Source organism: Lampetra fluviatilis, chromosome 62, assembly GCF_964198595.1.
Source record: "Lampetra fluviatilis chromosome 62, kcLamFluv1.1, whole genome shotgun sequence".
Lineage (NCBI taxonomy): Eukaryota > Metazoa > Chordata > Hyperoartia > Petromyzontiformes > Petromyzontidae > Lampetra > Lampetra fluviatilis.
Window position 1 is genome coordinate 1,263,952 of NC_136336.1, and position 25,531 is coordinate 1,289,482.

Genomic DNA, 25,531 nt, shown 5'->3' on the forward strand with positions numbered 1-25,531 from the left:
GCCAGGGAGGGAGGGGGAGCAAGGGAGGGAGGGGGAGCCAGGGAGAGAGGGGGAGCCAGGGAGGGAGGGGGAGCCAGAGAGGGAGGGGGAGCCAGGGAGGGAGGGGGGGCGAGGGACGGGAGCCAGGGAGGGAGGGGCTCTTGTGACGCCACCGGGGAGGAACCCGGGCTCAGGGCGCGGTCACTTCTCCTCGCCGCGGTGAAACTCCGCGTAGAAGCAACAACAACAGCAGCACTGCGGGTGGCCGTGACCGAGCCAAAGCTTCACCCACGCTGTCAAGTGCCGAGCAACTTCGCCGTTTGCTGCTGCTGGTTCTGCTGTTGGTCGTGCTATGTGCTGGTGCTGCTGGTAAACTTTCCCACTGTGACTTTGAGAGAGGAAGAGGGAGAGGGGTTCTGTGGTGGCGGCGGCAGCGGCGACGGTTGTCAATCCGGATGAATTGCACGCGAAGAAGCGCAACACGTGCCACCGATTGAGCAAGCGAAGCCTGAGACCGCACTCACAACGCGGAGTGCGTTTCGCGGTTCAATCGGCTCACGGCCGGGCGATGGAGTCGCTCGTCTTGCCGAGCACCTCGGAGCTGAGCACCCTGAGAGTCCTCGAGTCCCTGGACAGACTCCTGGGCGAAGTGGAGCTCCTGCAGCGGAGCCAGCGCGACTCGGGCCGGCGGCAGACGGAGACGATCGCCGCCTGCCATGCGATCGGGACCGACGTGAGGCGTCTGGCCCGGCTCGAGGAGAAGGGGCACGCGGCAACCCGCGAGCTTCTGGGCAGGGTCGCCGAGACGGGAGGGCAGATCCGGGTTGCCCGGGCTCACCTGCTGGTCCAGGGCCACAGCTTGAGCGCCGTGGCTCAGCACGCGCGGCTGCTTGGGCAGCGCAAGGCGCCGAGGATCCTCGTGGTGAAGGTGGGCGCCAATACCCCGCCCCAGGTGAGATCTTTGACGGGGGGCGGTGGGGGGGTTCGCTGGCTGGCGCTGTGTGGGATGTGGGGGGCACCTTGCGCCTCGCATCGAGAAGGACCCCGGGGCTCGATGCAGTTTTCCTCCCATAGATAAAAAGAAAAAATCCTCTTTGGCCGTAGCCAAACATCGCAATGCTGAAACGTAAAACTGCAAATGTTGACCCCTTTCCCGTTTGGGATGACAGCGAAAGCAGAAGCGTCGCCCTCTCTACTGCGAACGCTTGGTGGGGGAACCCTTGAGACTCGGTGAGGCTCCCCTGGATAAACACGGGGTGGTCATAATGATGATAATAAATTATAATCAATCAATAAAAATACCCATTAAATTAAATATGAACACAGATGGATCAGTACGTAGAAACGCAATGGACTCAGGGAGCTGGGTAGTTTTAGAATCGCGCGTATGTCAGTATTTGTCTGCTGCTATACATTTCCACGCGATGATGATGATGATAAGCCCACTTCGTTGAGCGATCACTTATGATGGCCAGGTCGCTTCTGAAAACGAGTTACACAGCTCAGCGGGGCCTTACCTGGTCAAATAACTAAATAATGCGCCGTGTGTTGTCTATCGCTCTATCCATTATTCACTCCCATCTCTCAGGCCCTTCTTTGTGCTACGAAGGGTCATTGCTCGAAACGTCGCCTATTCTGTTTTCTCCAGGCCACATTTTTAGTTCACAGCGCCGAGATCATCCTGGGCTTCGATCCGGGTTTTAGCCGGCTGTGACTCAGCCGAGTTCTAGGTCACGGTTTGCGAGACGAAAACAAAAAATAAAACGTCGTTGAGGATTAGAAACGACAACAACAAAAGGATAGACTTGACTGCAATGCAATCGTTTGACTCGTGGGGTTTAACGAGTGCGGTTTAACTAGCGTGGTTTAAAAAAAAAACGAAATGTTCGATGCTGCTGTGTTGACAGTTGTGCGCAACCCCTGAACACAATTCAATGAATTTGTCGAGAACACTGTGCCCCTACCATTAGCATAGCTCCTGTTAAAGCCACTGTGTTATTGCTGAATGTGTCGAAGGGATCTAGAAGTAGTTCTGTGGCGTCTCCTTCCGCGGGGTCCTCTAGCACATACTGCAAGAGGTGCGATTTGCGATGAATTTTAAAAGAGAAAAAAACATTTTGGTCCATCAACCCACGAGGCTTCTGGAGCAATGATTTCCAGAAACATTTGATTCAGCAATTGTTTAAGCCTGCAATGCAGGTACAAAGACAAAGATCACCCCGGTATAGCCTTCACAGACTGTTGGGGTAAGTGCTGTTAGCGAGTATCATCTATGAAAGTCGGCACCACGCCCGGCCGCCTTTGTCTCCCGAGTGGTGATGTTTATATACCGCACCAGATACTCATTTCAGGCTGAGTTGACCTAGAGGAGGCCTAGGACCGGTTCAGATAATAGTCACTTGTGTTAGCCGCGAGCGGGAATCGAACCCGGGTCGCCTGGTTCGTAGTGGAGCACACGCACACGCGCGCACACATTCTGAAGACGTGCAATGTCTTACCGGTCCTGTGTACACGTTTCCGACAGAATGAGCAGAGAAACCGGATGAATGCGGTCTCTCACCGGTGCTTATCGCATTGACGCTGTGAAGCGTTACGTTGTTGCGAATCACATTGGGCTTAGCTTCGACGAAATCACTCAGCGGCGCTTCGTGTTGCCGGCAAGTCCGTACCGGCCCGTTGCAGGAGAGCGGGGGGGGGCGCAGCGCTCTGGCCGTCAATTCCTGGGCTGAATGGAATTGCTGCGCACAGGTGCAGAGGCAGCGCCGCGCGTCTTCCTCGAGCGCCAGTGAGCTCATGGGTTTATTGCGCCCTCCCGCGGGGAGGTATCCCCTTCCCTGTGAGGCGGCCGCTCTTGTGAGATACGCGGCGGCGCCGCGGCGGCGCCACGGTGGCTAGGAGATGTTAACTCCCTCGCCTGGTATGCAGAAGGTCGTGGGTTTGATCCAGACCCTGACGCCTGCTGTATATTTGGAGTTTGCTTGTCTCTTTCTCTCCATATTTAGTCAACTTGCGTTTAGAGAATTTGTCTGCGATACATTTCTTCGTGATAATCCATTTCGAATGTATGTTGAACTTCTTTCACACCGTACGTAGCCAACCGTGCTAATTGGAGGTACGACAAATAAGCTATCATTTGTGGCCAGGTCGCTTGTGAAAAAGAGCTATCTAGCTCAGTGGGCCTTACCTGATAAAATACAAATAGTTTTAAATAGTTTAATCCTTTCCCCGTGAACCGGCTGCTCTGATGGGATATCCTCGCCCTGTGAACCGCCCGCTGGGTGGAGGGTTCCCGTTGACCTGCGATGCTCGCTGTCGTTTCCACATCACACGGCAACATTCTCATTGCCGTTACGATCAATACGAAACAAATTACGTTGGCGACGCCGCCCCTGCTTTGCCAGTGGTGCACAATCACAACTAATAGTAATATTTTTAAACCTTGACACGTTCCTCAATAACAGTGTTTGTGTCCTTAAAAGGAAAAAAGTTAATGCTAGGCGACGTTTCTTGGCAGTGGCCCTTCCGAGGCCTCGCACGTCGTGTTTTGCAAGGAACCCATTGACTTTTTCATCAAAACAACAAACAGCAAGACTCTCCCCTGTGGGCTGATATACTGCACAGCGGCCTCTGTCTTAGTGTCCCCAGAGTTCGGTGGCGAGATGTTAACTATCTCACCTGGTATACAGGAGGTCGTGGGTTCGATCCCGACCCTGACGCCTGTATATTTGGAGTTTGCATGTTCTCTCCGTGGTCGCGTGGACTTTCCTCCGGGTCCTTCAGCTTTACCCTCCACGTTTAGAATCAACGTGCTTTAAGAGTATTTGGCTCCTATAAATTTGCACTTGATAAGCCACTTCGTTGAGCTATCATTTGTGACCAGGTTGTTTATGAAAAAAAGCGGGCCTTACCTGGTAAAATAAAAAAATATATAGTTTAGTTTGGTGCCACGCTGCATTGCCCGCAGGGCATTACGAAAGCAACGTGCCTTGTGCCGGCAAGTAAACATGGAAGACCGTGTGACATCATCCTCTTCATTGGCAGCAGCGGCGGTAGCAGCTGCGGCCCGTTGTGCGTCAGCGCCGCAGTCCAAAATGTCACCTTTGCGATCAATATTTTTTTCACGAGTGACGTTATTGACTAAGTTCGCATGACAGTGCCACAGGGCTCCCAAGGGGGAAGCCGATCCCAAAGGGGCTGGTCAAATAGCGGACCGGGGACAGCCCCCTCCTCCACCCCATTCTATATTTTTGAGCTCGGACTGAATCGGCTGGCATTCTGAGGCCCCTCCGTGACTGGTAATAGTGAACTTGGGAAATGACCGAGGCGAGCCACAGCGAGACAGGTGGCGGTCATAAATCAGCTGCTGCATTTCTACAAGACAAATTACTTTCAGGGGCTGCTGCTATTATTATTTGTAAATTATAGCCTGGTCATGACTGCGGCAAAGGCCACGAACAATTGCCGACCTAATAGGGATCTGCATTGTTTTTGTACTGTCCGCCTTTTGACGTTCTCTGGTCTGACACTGGTGAGACAAAGCCAGAAGGAAGGCAGTCTCTGGTGTAGATCAATCAGTTTCAAAGACAATGCATCATGATCAGAGTTTGTTTGTTTGCATGTTCGTCACAAGTACGTGTGGTTAATGCAGACTTGAGTCCTTGAAAAAGTTATATATTTGGTGTTTGAATATCTCAATACCTCCTGTTTTATTATTGCCAGAAAGGGTAAAACCAATTCTTATTTTTCATACTTTGATACTGGCAATAAGGTCCCATAATACGTGAGGGAAACGTTGCATTGTAGCTGCTTCATAACCAGCCAGCCGTCCGGCCGGCTACGATACAAATTCTTGAAAGATGTCAAAGGTTGAGGACCGAGATGGACGCTGTTCATCGCTGGGTTTCGAAATTATTCCACAACGAGCCCCTAGTGCTCCCCCTCGCTCGATCAACTACTGCAGACTATTCTGCTTGAACTGCAGGATGTGTTGTTTTGTACTTTCCGTCACAAGAATCAAAAGCTGTATTCATCCTGGAAGAATCTGATGGGTCTACGAAGTTTTTTTCTTTATTTTAGTTTTGGTCACGGATGTGCAAGGATTTAACGGCAGCGCACACCCCTGCGATCTGGTTTCAACAGAGGCAATTCGGTGGCGTCGATCGGCCGACAATAAAAGAGGCACCAGCGCTCGATGGTCTAAATGAGTGGGGCATGGCTACGAATGTGGCATACAAAATCATCGTCGAGGAACCCAAGCGTGAAAGTGCCGGATTCTCGCTCTCTCTCTGTCGCACGATGGCTCTGGACCAAGCCGAGCCGTGCTAGGACGCGGCACGGTAGACGTCACGATATCGTTACTCGTTGTGACGTAGTTACACGTTGTGACGCAGTTATATGCCGCAGCGCCGTTGCATTGTAAGTTAATCTCTGATGTTAATTTCTCTCACCTTATAATTTTAAAAAAACATTAACATGACTCTGCCTTTTTGTAGAAACACTGTGCCTATCCTTGCGATATAATATATTTATTCAAGAAGATATCTTGGTTATATTTTTTATCATACATACAAAAATAACATGATCACATTTTTTTCGTAGGCCCTAGGCACAGTGCCTACTCTGCTGATTGGCCAGGTCACTTGTGAAAAAAATAACTATGTAGCTCAGTGGGCCTTACCTGGTAAAATTTGAATAGTTTGTTGGGATATCCTCGCCCTTTGAACCGGCCACTTGGTGGAGGGTTCCCCTTGGCCAGAGATGCTCGCTGTCGTTTCCACATCACTCGGCAACATTCGCATTGCCATGACAATCAATACGAAACAAATTAAGTTGGCGATGCCGCCCCTGCGTTGCCAGTGGTGCACAATCACAATTAATAGTAATATTTTTTTTAAACCTTGACACGTTCCTCAATAACAGTGTTTGTGTCCTTCAAAGGAAAAAAGCTAATGATAGGCGACGTTTCGGGGCAGCGGCCCTTCCGAGGCCTCGCACGTCGTGTTTTTCAAGGAACCCGTTGACTTTTTCATCAAAACAACAAACAGCAAGACTCTCCCCTGTGGGCTGATATACTGTGCAGTGGCCAGCACAGTGGCCTCTGTCTTAGTGTCCCCAGAGTTCAGTGGCTAGCAGATGTTAACTACCTCACCTGGTATACAGGAGGTCATGGGTTCGATCCCGACCCTGACGCCAGCTGTATATTTGGAGTTTGCATGTTCTCCCCATGGCCGCGTGGATTTTCCTCCGGGTTCTCCGGTTTTTCCCTCCACATTTATAATCAAGATCACGCGTTTAGAGTATTTGTTTGATATAAATTTACACTTGATAAGCCCCTTTGTTGAGCTGTCATTTGAAGCCAGGTCGCTTCTGAAAAATAAGTTCATAGCTCAGTGGGCTTTACCTGGTAAAATACAAATAGTTACTTTTTTATTGTTATTTGCTTACCTTTCAGATACTTTGCACTGCTACCGTGTTGTTGCACTGTTTGTTGTATGAACGTTCTGACCTCGTGCACCTCCTAGATATATGTGAAAAAAGAACTTCATAGCTCATCGGATTCTTCCAGTATATTCTGATTCACATCCCTAACTTTTGCTATTAAAATCATGGGAAAGAGCAATTTCTATTCATGAAAACGTTGTTTTACACTCATTTTTTGAAGGAGGCATCCCTTTGGTGAATCCAGAGACACCTGTACATTAAAAGGGGGGCGGGGGGGCACTATATATAATGGATGCTTAGGGCCCCCCCCCCCCACCCAATGGGCCAGCACCACCATTGCCACCCGGCTGCCTGAGCGGCTGTTGGCATGCCACGTGGCAGCGGCGAAGGACTTCACCGCAGAGTCAAACCACCGTGGCTCCACATCTGCCTGCGGTAGCGGCAGTGGGGTGATCATCAGATCTTGTTTGTGCCAACGCGAGAGTGTGTATGATTATTTTGTTTTAATCGCCTGCCACCGCGGTCAGAATGTGCCCCGTGGCTGCCGTGGTCTGGGTTGTGTTTCGCAAAGTCTATCCTGGGTGAGGCACCCCCCTCCCCCCCCGTGGGAGACCCACGTATACGGGACGGTACGTGTGTGCGCGCTTTGTGTGCCTGTGTGCGCGCACGTTCGTGCGAGCGCCGGCGCCGGAGGAGGTAACGAGAAGCAGAGTGGCGGCGGCGCCAGCTCCCCGCTCGTGTTTCCCATGACCTTCGGACGCGGAGCGTTGCGAACCGTTGCGACAGATTTCTGTTGACGTTTCCACATAAAATTAAGCAAACTAACTCTTTTTATTTTACCAGGTAAGGGCCCACTGAGCCCTGTATCTCTTTTTTCAGAAGCGACCTGGCTATCACAAATAGCAAAGTGGCTTATCGCGTGGAAATTTATAGCAGCTGCCAAATCCTCTAAATGCGTGATGTTGATTCAAAATGTGGAGGGAATTAACCGGAGGACACGAAGAAAAATCCACGCGACCACGACCTCCTGCAAATCAGGCGAGGTAGTTAACATCTCGCCACCGTGGGGCAGATGCACACGCACAGCCACTCTGTCAGTCTGCTGCTGGATCACAGCTAAGCCCAGTGCAGCAACAGATTTTTTCCAGCAACTGATTTTTGATGACGACGTTTGTCCCGCAGCTGCAACCCATCGCACCTGTGTCATGCACCGTGGTCGTCACCCATCCATCCAATCTTCGTGCAGGCTCAGTCCTGCTGAGATGAAGCATAATAACTGGATATCTACTCCACTGTGAGGCACGCAATGAGTGGATGCTCGTTTCAGTCACGGGTTGTTGTGCAGAATCGAGCCAGGCAGGACTCGCTCTGACCAGAAGGAACCAGGCACCCACCGCACCGATGGTGAACGATGCACGGCCTTTACTACCCCTATGGGGGGCATAATGAGTGGGGGGGGGGCGCGGAGGTGCAACCAGATTCTTGTGGGAGAGGAGACTTCGACCGTGAGAGTTGGGCAGCGATCGTCGCGGCGTTCGAGGCATTGGGGGGCCCCGTGTTCACGGGTGCCCCCCGTCGAGTAGTAAACCCCTCGTGTCTCACCAGGGGTTGTAGCACCACAAAGACAGCACCCCCTCCCGCGGCGTCACCACTGAGAGGGGGGCCTCTGCCCCCTCGATCCAGCCCTGTTGGGGCCAGGTGAAAATTGAAAGAGACCAAGGATGAGTCTCATTTGTTTGAGTGACCCGGGGCATCATTCTGCCAGTAGAGGGCGATGATTGCTGCTGCTGTGTGAGCAATTTGCGGATATGTAATGTTGAGAATTTTCCAAACTTGGTCCCTGGTGCCGACACGCAATGGCCTCCTCTTGCGAGTGACGTCAGGGGATATTTAACGTTCACTCGCATTGTTACTCCTCCGGTGGTAATTGCACACGGTGGTAATGATCATGATGATAATCATATAACTGCGGGTGTGTTTATAATTTTTTATTCACTTTCTTTTTCTATCTACATGACTTTACCGAAAGAACCAAAGAATATAATATATATGCTTTGGAAGCCAAAGTGCTAGGCTTGGTCAATTTAAATAACAGGCGAAATTCCACGATTGTTCGTTGGTGGCTGAGGAGGGCCCGGTTCTCCCACGAGCTGTGGACATCCAAGCTCATTTCAAGTGACTGGTGGCTTGTGGACGAGCCAGTAAACTAAACTATTTTTGTTTATTTTACCAGATGTAAGGCCCACAGCCGTGTGGCTCTTTTTCAGAAGCGACCTGGTCATCACAAATGACAGCTCAACCAAGTGGTTTGTCGCGTGGAGATGCATAGCAGCCAAATACTCTAAAGGCGTGACGTTGTTGATTCTAAATGTGGAGGGGACTCTGAGAACAATCAACACGACCACGGGGAGAGATGGAGAGAGGCACGCAAACTCCAAATATACAAGTGTCGGATTTGGAATCGAACCCACAACCTCCTCCACATCAGGCGAGGTAGTTAACATCTCGCCACCATGGCGCCCCAATAACACGCCAGGGACAGAGAAAACACGGGTTGGAAATAATATAACACGAAAGAATCATTCGCGTCTTTGTGGAGAATATAAATATCAAAGTACTGTATCACAATCAGAATAATAATTTTATTATCCGAGTAAATCACACATTGAGCTACGCAGTTCTTTTGCAAGGGTGACTCGGCAAGTCGACAGACACGGCAGCGAGAGCTCATAAACAAGATGTAAAATATTAAAAATATAAAGTGAATAAAAGCAAATAATCTCAGGAAACAATTACAGTACTTAAATTCGCATTAGAAAAATAGATAAGCAGACGATACAGACTCATTCACATATCCCTTCCCTCGCCGTAAAAAAAAGTACAGCGACACCCCAATGTACGTCTCTACCCTTTTACGTATTTTCGCAAATGCGTCATCGCTTTAGTATCGCCTCAACCACCCCACACGCTCTGAATGTCGCTGACAGCATCGTCCCCTCCTTTCTCGTTATCCGTCGCCTCTCAGCCTTCACCACCACCTACCACTACCCCTGTTAAAACCGCTTCGATTGACATCGTTACGATATTCGTCGTCGCACATTTCAGGAACGCATCCCCCCCCCCCCCCGCGTAAACCGGGGAGGGAGAGATATCTCTGCTTTTACTGATAGGAACGAAGTGAACCAGCCTACAATAGATTATATCGTCCGTCCGTCCGTCCGTGTAGCAACATCGCCCCCTACTGCAAACACTTGGCAGGACCCTACAAAAACCTTTAGACTCAGTGGGGCTTTCCTGGCTAAACAAGTGTAATAATACATTATGTTTATATTCTTTGGTTATTCGTTCCTACCAGCCCACCCCGCAGGGTCCTGTTATTAACGCAACCAATCGGTCCCAGGGCCTGATCTCAACCAGCTTGACTGCCGACGAAGCACTGCACGTCGAAACCGGTCCAGGGTTTTGCTTGCACTCAATGTCAACGCTGCTGAAGTGATGTGCTCCCAGAAGGCCGTGGCACCGATGATGGATTGGCAAAGGATCCTTTTATTTTATTTGTTGTATGTGGAGAGACGGAGACCGGAGTGGGCTTGGGCTAGAGCACCTCGCTCCAGGGGAGGATCTCGGATGCACGAGACGAAGACCAGAGTCGTCGCACTTATTACACCCACACAGTGCTGGGCCACAAGTGGACCACGATGCGTTGGCTGATCTCGTCAAAGAGCACAAACCACCATCACGCAAACTCCGGTCGTCCTCACAGCAACAGCGGCTTCCTGGCTGGCCATCGAACAAAAATGGTTACCGCATCACGCAGCGCTTTCAGATGAGCTTCTGCGGCCGTCTGGAACACTCTCCTTTCCGATATTAGGAAGACAATTGGAAACGCTGCGCTTTTTTTATCATCTAGGTTGAGAACTAATTTCTTTGAAGCTGCCTTTTGTATTTAGTTTGTCCTTTCACCGCATCTCTGATTAACACGGTTCTCTACGTATGGTGCGAAAGAAGTTAGATGGATATATACGTACAAAAGAGGAACGCATCCGAGAGCAGCAGAGATAGAGCGATAGAATCGCCTCGTGTGCAGGTGCTGTCTGGACGTGTGCATCACGGGACTGAGAGATCAGAATTGGAATCTTTATTTATCCTGGAGCAATCCGATGAGCTATGAAGCTCTTTCTCGCAGATGCTTAGTAGGGGCAGGAGTCAGAACGTTACAACAACAACGAACAAGATAAAAAGACGACTGGAGTGCAACGTGTAGGAAAGGAAAGCAGCAAATCACGAAAAATAAATACGTCAAATAGATGGCGGCTGGTGGTGGTGGGTAGTGGTGGTGATTTCTTTCAAGGATCCAGCTGGTTCTGGCTCCGTGTCCTGACATTGGCATTCACCCCCAAAGTCACAATCTCCTCCAAATGTTTGCAGTATGGATATATAGACAATATATATTACCATTTGACCCACAATTGCACACTGTCTCAAATTGCAGTTTTTAATTGATGGCAATTCACACAATCTGTGAGTAATAAAAAAAACATTATTTTTCCACAAAGCGTATATTCATTCGTGTTTTCAGTAGGTCGGGAATTCTAGCCGCTTGCACAACAGTGAGGGAGGGGGGGAGAGGCGTTATGAGGAGAGCGTGGAGGAGGGTGTTATTAGTGGGGAGAGGGGGGCGTTATTAGTGGGGGGAGGGGGCGTTATTAGTGGGGGGAGGGGGCGTTATTAGTGGGGGGGGGGGTAGTTATTCTTGGGGAAAGGGGGAGCTTTATTCGTGAGGGGAGATGGGTTATTCTTGGGGGAGGGGTACTCGGCACGTAGCCCCCCCTCCCTGCAGTACCCTCTTTAAATAACCACCACGTGGCATCCGAAACCACGCGGCAAGCCCCTGGCGTGCCGCCCCTGGCTGGGACCCGCCGCCCACGGCCCCCCTCCTCCTCTTTGCTAAATTGTTTCAACGAATCTCCTCCGGGATGCCGCGATCGCGTTTCGGGTTTTGTGCGCGAGCGTCGCGTGCCGTTGTAACAGCTACCCCGCAGGAGGAGTAGATTCCTCTCTGTCTCTCTGTATCTTAAAACAATAAATAAGAGGCGAAGCCAACGTAAACACATAACAACTCTTGTGTTTGTGCTTATTTTAAACAAGTATGAAAAATATATATATACCAAAAAAAAGATACATTTCCACATTGTGTTGTTTTGTAAGCACAAAGGATATGAATCGGTTGGAAAAGCAGCAGCAAAAAGGGCGTACGGACGGGACGACTGCGAGTCAAATATTCCGGCCGGGGTCAACTCAGTTCAGTAACAGCAGCATCATCAGAATCAGCAGCTTCCTCGGCAAAAGTAGTAACAGTATCAGCTTCTCCATACCGTTTGGTTCTTTCGGTAAAGTCACGTAGGTAGAAAAATAAAATAAAACAAAAAATAATATATCACGACGTTTCGATCGCAACACAAGCTGTCATCCTCAGGCAGAAAAAATCATCCAGCAGTGGAACTGCTGGTTCATCAGTTCCACTGTCGTCGTGATTTATTATTTTTTGTTTTATTTTATTTTATGTTTCTACCTACGTGACTTTACCGAAAGAACCAAAGAGTATGGATTCCTGCAGTCACGAAAGCTTCAAATCAAGATTGAGCTTCTCCATAATAGAGGTTTTTGGGTTAGATTAAGTAAATATGAATGTGTCGTTAAATCCGCCACCACCCGATACAGCCAATTAGTACAAGTTTGTCACGTAAACAAAACGTGCCAATTCGTTGCTGGTACAGCACACCGGTGTGTTGGAGAGTAAACCCACAACATTTACAATTCGAGTGTTAAACTGAGTATTAGCTTCATCATCAATCTTATCATAATCGTCATTAACATCATGATAACGACCATCACCATCAGCAGCATCATTAGACGCATCAGCATAAGCTCATCTTCAAACATCATCATCACCACCATCATCACTCAGAGGCCGGTAAAATCGGCACACCTAGGTAAGGCTGCTGCGTCACTTGGTGGGACAACAGTTGTGTCCTTTGGATGGACTGGTTCCCTTCCACAGGAATGTGGAAATGTCACCACTGACTCGGGATGTCCCACGGAGATTGTGCTGAGTGCTCCGATGAACTCCTCCGCAACTCGACAAAAGTTGTTTATATAATTTATTTGCAAACATTTGCAAAACGCGTCATTTTGAGGAGCGGGGGCTTTGCTTTGCTTGCGATCCACCGCAGTGGAAGCCCCGCCGGGTGCCGCTATTCACGGAGCCTGCCCTGGGAACTCGCGTGGCGTCCAGGTCCGGCGCAAACATTCCCCAAATTCCCTTGGCAGAATTCTCCCGATTCGTAATCTCACGCTCGCTGACGATCCCCAGCATCGATGGTGGCAGGGCGGGTCACGGGAGAAGTCGGCGCTCGCAGGAGCTTTAAAACAAAACAAACACTTATTTTTTTTAATATTTTTTCCCCCACGATTTTGTGCAATTTAATAAATGAAAGAGAATATTATTGTTTCTTGAAGGTGTTTGTAACGACCGCACGAGCCAGGTCACTGTGCATGCAGTGAGCGCCGTGCGGATAAATTGAGTGGCGCTTTGGCGCATACCCGCGGACGCTCATGGTTTCTCTTGAGATGATCGCGGTGTAGATCCTGCCGCGTGTTTTTGACACCCCGAGGACAGCCGGTGGACTCCACAGCCGCCGCGGTGCCACCTTCATCGCTTTCCCAACGAAGGGTGAAAGCGTCCCCCCATATGCGTCAGCCCTATTGTCCGTCCATAGCGGGGTGGAGGGGCACAAGGTAACGCTCGTATGAAGATGATTCAATCAAACATATCAATTAAAAACTGTCATTACTATACTCTTTGGTAGAAAAAATATTATTTAATATATTATTATTTATTTTTCTACCTATGTGACTTTACCGAAAGAACCAAAGAGTATGGATTCCTGCAGTCACGAAAGCTTCAAATCAAGATTGTCTCATTACTTTTCATTTATTTACTTTTCTTTACGACTTACCTTTCTTACATGGTTCGTTGCGCACGGTCGCACTTATAATTTGCACGCAGTGGCGATTTACTTTGCTCGGTCGGTGTTCGCCCACGCGGTGGCGATTTACTTTGCTCGGTCGGTGTTCGCCGCTGAGGTTGTGACGGGTTTCTATCTTCATTCCTGTTACTGCTCCGTGCTCGCTGCACCGTTCCCGTTCTGCTGTAATGTGCACTCATGCCATGCAAGCCAAACGACTGACCACGCAGTAAGCCACTGTAGTCTGCACTCCTTCAATGGAGGAAGAGGAGGGCGACAAGCAGACCTCGTTTAACGCAGAAGTAGATGCATTGCTGAAAAGTGCCGTGGTAATCGAAAAAAACGATTTCCCCATAAATAATGCAACGGTAAAGTTTGGCGAGAGACGATGTACTACTACCCACACACCGCGAGATTGCTGGAGGGCAACACACCGTGTTACTGTATCATTCCACATACTGTATCACTGTACCGCTGAGCTACGCAGCTGAAGAAAGTAGTCCATCGTTGACCGGTCAGAAGCCGCATTGTAATGGCGCGCGTCCCGTGGTACAACGGGGTGGGAGCATTCCGCCTCATAACGACGCGCGTTCTAAATCATAACAGCACGCGTTCCGCGTTATATCGGCACGCGCGTTCCGCGGTATAACGGTGTCCCTAATGAAAGGAATCGAGCGTTACAGCGAAAACGCATTCCAGTGTGAACACCGCAACGCATGAAGCGAGGACTTGCCGCACACAAACTCTCTCTCTCCGGAAGCCCCACTCATCGTGGCGGTCAGGATTCGACATTGGCATCCAGCTCCTGAGCACACTGCCAAACACAAGAATAGAAACAGCAAAGAATTTGCAAACGTTATCCAACACTTGCCTGCACCGGTTGGAAGGGCTTGACCCTTAATTCTTCACGGCCATCTGTCTATCCATCACAAAAAGGCTGCTTAGGGCGTTGGTGGGGGCAACGAAAACCTCGGAATCGCCCAAACTGAACCCTGCATTTAGGTTGACAGTGAAGGCCTGGGCTGTACTTTGGCCACTGGCTGGAGAGACAAAAGTGTATTTCCAGATGCATGGAAAACATGCGCGTGTTGAGCCTGTGTGGTAAATGTGTAGCGGTTAGCGACGCTGCACGACGAACCTGGCCACCCGACGAACCTGGCCACCCGAGTTTCATTTCAGCTCACGGCCACCAACACCAATGACGATTATTTGAAGCAGTTGTAGGCCTCCCCTAGGTCGACTCAAAAAGAGCATCAGGCGAGATGTGTAAATGTTGCCACTGGGGAGACAAAGGCGGTCCGGGCATGATGTTTGCCACCCACCCCCTCGTGTGCTGCATAGGCCTTCAGAGGTGCTCGCTAACAGCACTTGTCCCAACAGTCTGTTAAGGCTACACGGGGGATCTTTGTATTTTGTTGCTTGTGCACAGTATTTATTTGACCGACGCACTGCAATCGATGTCCTCTCTACAGGCCGCACGCACGGCGCCGGGGGTGGCGATCGGAGGCGGATCCGACCGGTGCTCCGTCCGGAACGAGCACGTGGACCTCAACGGTGCAGCCTGGCTTTCCCGGCACGAGCGGCCGGCGCCAGGAGCCCCGGGGCCTCCTCGAGGGCCGCCGAGCGAGAGCTACACTCCCGACGAGCGCACAATGCATCCTGCAGCACTAGCGGTGGGGGAGTCAGCCCGGCCGAGCCCCGTCCGCGGTGCCGGCCGGGTCAGGCGGCTGGACAGCATCAGCGAGGAGGAGCGCGCAGATGTCGGTACCTCGCCGAGTGGGGCTGCAACGAAACGGGAATTGGGGGATCCTGGTTTGGCTGCCCGTGAGCCCAGCGTGAACTGGGCCGTGGGAGAAGAGGAGGAGCGTTCCATGGGTATGGCTGCCACAGCTGTAATGTCTGGAGGGGGTGCGTCGGTACCACCCGACAGTCCGCGAGGCGGTGCGATGGTGACGATCGGCACGACGGGCCTCTCTCGGTTCAGCGAGGACATCGCGAGGGCTGTGACAGAGCAGGGCACGGCCGTCGCTCACTCCCTACTCAACGCCCGCTGTCCCCCAGCCACTGCCGCCATGGAATATTCCCACGGCGGGAACAAAGCCGGCGGCCACGACGGCGTCGATGACGGGATTAGCCGGGCTGGCGGCGTGATGGAGGAGGAGGTGACAGAGGTGGTGGTGGAGCGAGCACGGCCGCCCGAGAAGAGCGCCGGGCCAAGGGGCACACGCTCCAAACGACGCCGCAGGACGGCGCCGCCCGCCACCGCCGCCGAGCCCCCCACTAGCCCCGCAGGGTTCCGGATCGCCCAGATGGCGCCGTGCGTGTGCGCCGAAGCAGAGCTGCACCTCAAGGCCGGGCACGAAATTGCGAGCGCCTGCGAGGAGATCTCGCGGGCAATGGAGCGGTGCTCGCGGCCCACGGCCCCCGCGGCCTCCACCCCGCCAGGAGACGATCGCCCCCCGCCGCTTGAAATGCCCAGGCGGCGGGAACGAGGCCTCGGCGAGGTTGAGGCGGCACCAGAAGAAAAAGCAACAGTGCCCGGGTGCGACGGGAGCCCGGTAAGATCGCGGACCGAAGTCGAAGCCTGGCGGGACGCGGACGGCGATGGTGCCGTGGGGGCCCCTGCTTGGGCGAAAGATTCGGGAGGCGCCGGGAGTTTGCGAGGGCAAGAAGGCGGCTCGAAGGAGCGGACGAGCGAGGGGCAAGGTGAGGAAAAGGCAGCGGCAGCGTGGTGCGGGAGTGGAGGAACCCCTCGGGAGGATGAGCTAGGATGCGTAGAGCAGACGGCCCTCGCGGTTCGCTCAACGCCTCGAACGGCAATGACTGCCGTCCACCCGGGGGAGAACGGGAGCCCCGTGCTGCTGGGTGGGCCGAGCGGTCACGGGGAGCCATCGACGCAGGCCGCAGGGACGCACGGTGGGGCGCAGCGGGCGGCGCATGAGGCAATCTCGAGGGCGGCCCGCCTCTCCGGCCTGTGCGGCGACATCGCAAAGCAGCTGCAGCACCAGCAGCAGAACCAACAGCAGCACCAGCAGCAGAACCAACAGCAGCAGCACCAGCAGCACCAGCTGAACCAGCAGCACCAGCTGAACCAGCTGCTGAACCAACAGCAGGAACACCAGCAACAACAGCAGCAGCAGCAGAGAAATGCTCCTGAATGTGCCGCCCGTGCCACGTCCGATTCTGCGGAGGGCCCAGGCGGTTCAGCCCGCGCTCCGGATGCTGCTGCCGGGCGGAAACGTGGCACGGACGGAGTGGCGGGAGCAGCGAACCGGCCAGGAGAGCGCAAGGGGAAGGTTTTGAATGCAGGGGCGATTTCTGAAGTTGGCCAAATAGAGGACAACGACGGGCGAGTGGATGCGAAGGAGAACTACAGGAAGGGCTCGGCGGGGACGGGCGGCGGAGATGGGGGCACGCCGCATGGGAGTGAGGGCGGGCGGAGGTTGGCGAGGGAAGGCGCGATGCCGAAGCGGCAGTACGTGCACGCCGGTGGTGGCAGAGGGGCAGAGGAGGGGAGGCTGGACACCAGGCCGGCCGTTAAGAAGACCAGGAATGTGGAAACGAAGATCCGTGGAGAGTCGGAGGGCCTCACGCCGAGACAGAAACGGGGGCAAGGTTTTAGAGGAAGAGTCGGCCCACTGCACATTGATGACGAGCTGTAGTTTCGAGTTGACGTTGTTGAGCCCGGTGAGGTCTTGAGATTTTGTTGAGCTCGGTGACATCTCGAGATATTCTTGAGCCCCGGTAAGATCTCGAGATTTTGTTGAGCCCGATGAGATCTTGAGATTTTGTTGAGCCCGATGAGATCTTGAGATTTTGTTGAGCCCGATGAGATCTTGAGATTTTGTTGAGCCTGGTGAGATCTCGAGATTTTGTTGAGCCCGGTGAGATCTCAAGAGACCAGGATAGGAGTCTCACTCGCAAGAGTGCGGCCAGTAGGAGGCAAAGATTTCCATGCAGTGTCCCAATTGAGTAATTTTGGATGTGAAATTTTGACCCACACACACCGGCACTCTTGAGAATAACATTGGCGGGATCTTTAACGTCCATTCGGAAGCAGATGGCGGCATGTAGCATTGTTGTGGTTAACACGCATTACAGTATTAGCCAGGGTGGCCACTGGATTCTAACCGTGACACCTCTGCAACAACAAAAGGCAAATGCGCTACCGCAGGGGGTACTTTTAGATAATTCCAGTAATTGTAATACAATGATGTTTATCTTTCGCCCAGCCAATCAAACTCCTGTAGCCATGATCATGCCATTAAATTAATGGCAGTGCATACAATCTGACGATGGTGATTCATGACTAATCAACGTGTGGTGGCCTCTCAGAGGAGCAGTGATTTATGAACGATGCAGTAAAAGAGGTTTTTCTGCTTTCGTGTTATCTTCAAAACTCCCATTGGTCACGAGGCTTCTTATTTTGCAAACAAGTTTTAAAATAGCGGCTTCTCCATCAGTTCACTCTGCTTCCTGACGGTCGTCTTTAGCTACTGAACGACATTCCTGGTCGGAATATTCGATACTCATAACCGTGGGCCATGGTTCTTCCGTGCCCCACGTCCACGCAAAGCGACGGTGGAGATCGTTGTCTAAGGGTGATGATTTGAGTTCGCTCATCGCGCTGGCGTCAGGTACTGTGTGGCAAAGCACTTCTGCGCCACCGCAGGGGTGGTGCAGAAACGACGCCAATGGAGGGCAGCGCCAAGGGCAGAAAGGGGAAACCGTTGGGAGGAGAGATTAAACAAATGAATTACAAAGTGACGAGTTGCTCAGAAACTTAAACGGAGGCGACGAACAAAATGCCATGCAAAAGTCTCTCTCCCCGTGGTCACGTGGATTTTTCTCCGGGTCCTCCGGTTTTTCCCTCCACATTTAGAATCGATGTGCGTTTTCGAGTATTTGGCTGATATAAATTTCCACGCGATAAGCCATTTCGTTGAGTTATCATTTTTGGCCAGGTCGTTGAGTAGATTTAGTTTTGTCAGTGTATAAGGCGCATGCAAGCCTGTCTCCAGGCGGTTCGCGTCAATCGGGGAGAAAACGAGGGAGCAAGTAGGGATGGGAGGGAGGTAAGTGAGGAAGGAGGGAGGGGAGATGGGAAAAGAGTGTGAGGGGAGAGCGAGGGAGAGAGGGAGGAGAGATGGGAAGGGAGGACGAGGGGAGAGTCAGAGATAGAGGGAGGCAAGTGAAGAGGGAGGGGGGAGGTGTTAAAGGAGTGCAAGGGGAGAGCGAGAGAGGCGAGGGAGAGAGGTGATGGAGAGAGGTGATGGAGAGAGGTGAGGGAAAGAGGGAGGAGAGATGGGGAGGATGATGGGAGATGGAAATGGAGGACGAGGGGAGAGTGAGCCAACATCTTCAGGGGCTGGTCAACGTGCTCGTCGGCTACGCCAAGCTCGCCATATACAGGGCGAGGAAGGTGGCCATGGAGGGGAAACGTCCGGCCAGCAGCCTGGGCATCTTCCGCGCTCTGGTCGGGGCCAGGGTGTGTGGGCTGGGGTTCCGGCATGCGCGGCTGACCCACGCCGTGCCGGCCTTCAAGGAGCAGTGGGCGCTGGAGGAGGCCGTGTGCTCGGTGGCAGAAGATTGAGAGCTCTGCATGCAGTTATGAGCTACCGTCGGAGGCCATAGGACTGCGAGAAGGGCTGGGTGCAGATGCAGCACTTGTCGTAAAAATATTACATAGAAAACATAGGGGGTTATAGACATCGAGGAGGGAGAGGGGGGTGTAGAGAGAGAGTGGGTACAGAGAGGGAAGGCGTAAGAAGGAGGAGAGCAGAGCGTAAAATCTTTTGTGAAATCTTTCATTTGAAAAGGGGGGGGGGCACATAAAGCAAAGCATTGAAAAAAAACGAAATTATGAACGAAGCAAAGTGCCGACTACACTGAGCATCTTCTTGTTTCCTCTGATCGTAAAAAAAAAGGAGGCGAGGGAGAGAGGAGGGAGAGGAGATCGGAAGGGAGTGCAGGGGGAGAGCGAGCGAGGGAGGGAGGAAGGGGTGACACCGTGGCACGGCGCGGGCCCGGCGAGGCCACGTGCAGGGGGACGATGGGGCCCACGAGGGGCGGCACCGATGAGTCCCGAACAGATAAAGCCCGGAGGGCCGACGGAGTCCAATTTGGAGAAAGCCCCGATTGTACTTGTACGAAATCAATCAATCTTCCATGTACGCGCCAATATCGCCCTCAACAAAGTAGTGCATCGGTGAAGATTAAAGCAGAACGGAAACGGTGCCGGGGGGGCGGGGCACGAAGCAGCAACAGGGATGAAGAAAGGAACCCCCGTCACGACCTCAGCGGCTAGCGCCGACCGAGCAAAGCGAAATGGCAACCGCTCGCAATAATAATGTATGACCTTGCGCAGAGAATAGCGTGAGAAAAGTAGTAAAGTTTAAAAAAGTAAAGCAACCGTTTATTTATTTTAGATTTTATGGGAAGGCGAGTCTGAGATGAGCGGAAAGTCCCCACCACCCACTCGGCCCAGCTCGCCACGACACCCGCAGTGGGGTGAAGCGTGGGTGGGCACCCTCGCTCGTTCCCAGCGGCACACCGCGTGGACGTCGAGGCAGAGCTGTTTCTCAAACTTGCTTTGGGCCCCACTCAGCCGATTGAAACTTTTCCGTGGACCACCCCAGCTCCCACACCCGCCACCCCTGGTGACAAAATGCATTCACTTCTCTCTCTCTCTCTAAATACCACTCGAACAACAGCGTGATTCATTTTATTAGAACATTAAAAAATATGTAACAACGCTACTATAAGGTTTTTTTTAGGGGGGGGGCATTTATATATTACATTCAGAGTCGTTTAATCAGGGCAGTTTACCTAATTTCAATGAAAATTAAATATCATCAATTAACGTCCGAAACAAAAGGCGTAATGAACGTCATTATTCTCCGGGTCAACCGGCGTTTGCGTCGCAGCCATCGCGCATCCACCCTGGAGGACGGTCGCTGGTGGTCTTGGCTCCCACCGGTGGTACCCAGGGCTCCCACCGGTGGTACCCCGGGGTTCCCCACCACACTTTGAGAAGTGCTCGCACACTTGCGACGGCGCTCCAACTCGCAGCGCCAGCGAGAGAAGCAACGACGCCTGCAGGAAGTCGAACAGCAACGTGGGGATCGTCGATAGCGCCTTGAGCCAATCGCCGAGAGAGAGAGCGAGAGAGAAGCTTGTCCCGTGTTTAAAAAGGTCTACATTTAGTTACAGTTACCAAAATTACCATTACGGAATATAATTTTTTTAAACAATATATTTGATATAGATGTACGTACATCACTTGAGCGACAACGATTATGCATCGGTAAAAACAATGATGATTAATATTGTATTTTAGATGACTGTTTCAGCCAAATTATGTTTCTATTTGCACGTGTGACACAAATTCCCAGCGACAACTAACGACGCTGTCCGTCAATTCTAACGATCTCTCTGCAACAAGTGATATTGTATTCCCTGAACATTAAAATCCACGATACAAATGAAAACTGTCCGTGGCTTCGTGTGAGAACGCCATTGTTTTACTGGGCAGTGATTGTGTACACACTACAACAATTTACACTGGATTGTATGATTGTGTTCCTTACGAAAGTATGTATGTATGTCAAACCGAGAAAAACATTCGGTCTTGGTCACACACGGGGCAGCATTGGAGACTGGTGGAGGAACAACTGGGGAACGCAAACATCATCCTGAACATACCCCTCGTCGCACATCTCATCACCAACCTGGCCAGCAGGCGGCTCAATGCCCTGCAAGCAGTGGGGGTACCTATGGGTCTCTGTGTGAGTCTCTACGTGAATCTGTGAGTCTCTGTGTGAGTCTATGGGTCTATGTTTGTGTCTGTGGGCATCTGTGTGAGTCTTTGGGTCTCTGTATGAGTATGTGGGTCTGCGTGAGTCTGTGGGTTTCTGTGTGAGTCTGTGGGTTTGTGTGAGTCTATGGGTGAGTATGTGGGTCTATGTTTAAGAGTCTGTGGGTCTGCGTGAGTCTGGGTTCATGTGTGAGTCTATGGGTGAGTATGTGGGTCTATGTTTGAGAGTCTGTGTTTCTGTCTGAGTCTATGGGTCTGTGTGAGTATGTGGGTCTATGTGTGAGTATGTGGGTTTATGTGAGGTCGTGTCCACTGCGAGCGCGTGAGTGGATGTTCCCTGATGCCAGCAGCTGGAATTACGACCGAGACATCCATTTACCGATGCTACTCTCATCATATCCAGATGAAAGAGGAATCGGTTTTACCTTCCACGGTTCCCACCATAGGAAAGTGTACCTCTTACCACGTGACGACGAGTACTATCCAACATTGGTGAGAGTGTCAAGACACCTTTGAGAAGAGATTTAGAGACCTAGAATCGGAACCAGGGCACAGACCGACTTCCTTCGTACAAAGGCAAAGTTCCCCCGTATAGCCTGAACAGACTTTGGGGAAATTCTGGGTGTCTAGCACCACGCCCTGCCGCATTTTTTCTCCCGAGTGGCGATGTTTACACACCGCACCAGATACTCATTTGAGGATAAGTCGACCTCGGGGAGGTGCAGGACAGGTTTAGATAATCTCCACTGGTGTTGCCCGTGAGTGTGAATCGAACTCTGTTTGCTGGGTTCGGAGCGCAGCGCGATAACTGCTACGACATTACCGCTTCCTTTGTACACACACACACGTCATGTTAGCTATGCGAGCAAATCCAGTGCAAACAAAAACCTATGACTAATGTCCTGTATTAGTTTATCTGCCAACAAAGTACATTTAGTATAAACAGTACAAGTTTTCTTACAATTTGCTATCTTCGCAGAGGAAACAAACCAGCAAAGCATTTACGATGATTCAGACTTTTTTTTGGAAATAAAAAAAACTATCTTGTCTCTCGAAGATGTAACCAAATATGGAATGCTGTGGTTGTTTAATCACGAAGCTTTCATGCACAAAACCAAATCTTGTTTTGTTTACGGGATGGTTTATAAAGGCAGAGCTACACACCACGTGGACCAATCTGGATCCACTTCCCCACCACGTGCACCGATCTGGATCCACTTTACCACCACGTGCATCGATCTGGATCCACTTTACCACCACGAGGACCGATCTGGATCCACTTTGCCACCACGTGCACCGATCTGGACCAACCCATGTGAGACTAGGCTCTAAGGAAAGCTGTCTCGGGTGTGGACCAATCAACTTTAAGGTCAGTGCATACATTATCAGAGTTATGTTTTTTGTTTGCATTATGACTGCAGGTATTGTGGTCTATGCAAACATGACTCCTTGTAAAAAATGTGTCAGTTTTGTTGCCAGATAGAAGGGCAAAAAAACAATTATGATATTTCTTACTGGCAAATGAGGTTCCAATGGTATAAATGCTTACCCCGAGCTCTCATACTCTGATGGTGCATTGTCTTTGAGTTGTGCGCCTTTTGGCGTCATCTGGTCCAACCCATGTAAGACTAGGCTCTAAGGAAAGCTGTCTCGGGTGTGGACCAATCAACTTTAAGGACAGTGCATACATTATCAGAGTTATGTTTTTTGTTTGCATTATGACTGCAGGTATTGTGGTCTATGCAAACATGACTCCTTGTAAAAAATGTGTCAGTTTTGTTGCCAGATAGAAGGGCAAAAAAACAATTATCATATAATTGTGTCGTTAAACCCACCACCACCCCACAAAGCCAATTAGTAAGGTTTGTCACATAAACAAAACATGACGATTTGTTACGACCGCACACACTGGTGTGTTGGAGAGTAAACCCACGACATTTATAATTCGAGTACGACGTTTCATTGGTGATTGCAATCAGCTTCGTCAGACGATTATCCAAAAAATAAAACACCTTTTTTATGAACTAGCTTGACTACCCAGCTTCACCTGGGAATTGGATACACCACGCCCGGCCGCCTTTGTCCCATCAGTGGCGATGTTCACACACCACACCAGTTACTCGTTTGAGGCTGAGTCGACCTAGGGGAGGCCCAGGACCGGGACCGGTTCAAATAATCGTCACCGGTGGTGGCCGTGAGCAGGAATCGAACTCGGGTCGCCGGGTTCGTAGCGCAGCGCGCTAACCACGACACTACCGCTCACCCCACACACAAACGTGCGCGCGTCCATAGGTACACATACACGTGCTTGCTGCAGATACCCACAACTTTCAGGGTGCGTACGGCAGTAAACGACTCAAATAATAAACCAATGCTGCGCGAAGAACGCCTGAGTCCTGCAACACATTTGTATGGCGCTTTACTCTCGGAGGGTTGGGGGAGGGATGCATGACATCAGCAGGCACACTGCGTAACGCTTCCGCATGCGGGTGATATCACAGATGTGACGTCACAGCTCACTTGCTGTGCAAAATATATCCATTATTGCGCCCCCCCCCCCCCCCAAAATACAAAAGTCTATTTTATAATGTTTGCATGGTGTACAGTCTAGAAAGTGCCCACATGGCAAATTTCAAGTTTGTTGCATGTCGGGAAGTATACTAAACATTTTGAACAGACATATATTCACAAATGTCCCTTTTATATATATAACATTGGTCGTGAACATTGGTCGCGAAAGCCTACTACGTGTTTAACATGTATTGCCTTTTTTTGCTTTAAAGCTTTCGTGACTGTAGGGATTCATATACCGAAAGAACCAAGAATATGTATTGTCTTATTTTACCGGTTCCCAGTGTTTCGTTTGACGAGTGATGCTCCCACGCAGCTGCCGTGTCTTTGTGCAGCGTTTTGAAACCCTCGATGAAAGCCGCTTTATAAGTAAAATAAGTATTACTACTCCGATTCTACACTTGCGAGGAGAGTTTTCTTCTGAGTGAGAACCCTGGATTTGAACACAAACACAATCAGGCTCACCTGACCCAGTGCGTGAACCCAGGTGTAGAATCATTCCACTGTGATCCAGAACTCGGTAGAAGAGAGGTGATCGCGAGATCTGTGAAGTTCCCAACGCCACTGGGATGCGATGGCGCCGGGCAGATGGCAGTACCAAGACAACTGGATTCTTGAACCCATCTGAGCAGAGCTTTCGAGTGTTAGCCTCTTACATGCTTGGGTTTTCGCCAGGTAAGTCCGTTTACTTCCACGTGCCAATCACTCCCTCCCCTTCATGGTACTGGTGAAACACCACACACGCATGGCCGTTATTAAAAGCCATCGAACAAAGGCGGCCATCGCGTCGCGCGCGTTCAGATGCGCTTCTGCGACCGTCTGGAACGCTCTTCCTTCCGATATTAGGAAGCTACTGGGGCTATGCACTTTTAAATCTGAATTGAAAACTGTTTGTTCCTGTTTATAACTGCTTTTTCTGTTTAGTGTGTTGTCCTTCCCCCGCACCTCCGATTTTCATTGTTGGCTATGACGGTGCGAAAGAAGTTCAATATACTGTACATATGTAATGTTGTAAAGATTTACGAATAAACTTCTTTATGAGGCATACGTTGTTTATTGTCTTTTACTACACGGTCCCTAGCATGAAGGGTAGATCGGTCCCTTCACCTGCTTCCTCGGGAGCTATGGCCTCCGAACTATACGGGACCTACACTGGTAACCCGTTCCCTATCGTCTTCCGGCTGGGACCTAGGGGAGGCTAACTGACCCTGACCTCCTGGTCCGTACAAATACGTGTAGTTAAATCTTTTTTAAGATTGTGTGATGATTGGTACAAACTGAGTAATCATTGGAAAGATGTTATTAATCATGTAAAAAATATTTAACTACACATATTTGTACCATCTTATTTGACAGGTAATATTCTACTTTACCGAGTGTTGACATCCCCCCAGCGTTTACCAGTACTTTTATGCTTACTATCAGCTAACACCGGCCACAACCCTGAGCCGATGTGCTCATTTGTTCCCTTTTAGCCCCGCCACCCCCCGCCACTCCCCGGCAACCACATTCAGATAAGCCCCTCCCCTCCCCCTTAACTTGTATTTAAGGGCTTGTCTCTTGGATTTTTCCTCACTTGATACAGTAAATTTAGCTGTGACGGTCCCACCTGATGACGGAGACTTGTGTTGCCTCCGAAACGTCGTGATTTTGTTTTCTATTATTATTTCTATTATTTTATTATTTATTTTTCTTT

General features: G+C 50.8%; 1 protein-coding gene across 1 annotated transcript; it reads left to right on the forward strand.

Moving 5' to 3' along the window:
• The first annotated feature begins 154 nt into the window (after positions 1 to 154).
• LOC144951485 (uncharacterized) lies at positions 155 to 18,568 on the forward strand. The gene is made up of 2 exons (XM_078881794.1): positions 155 to 931; positions 14,921 to 18,568. The coding sequence occupies exons 1-2, from the start codon at positions 548 to 550 to the stop codon at positions 17,108 to 17,110; spliced, it is 2,574 nt and encodes an 857-aa protein (XP_078737920.1). The 5' UTR covers positions 155 to 547; the 3' UTR covers positions 17,111 to 18,568.
• Positions 18,569 to 25,531: the final 6,963 nt, after the last annotated feature.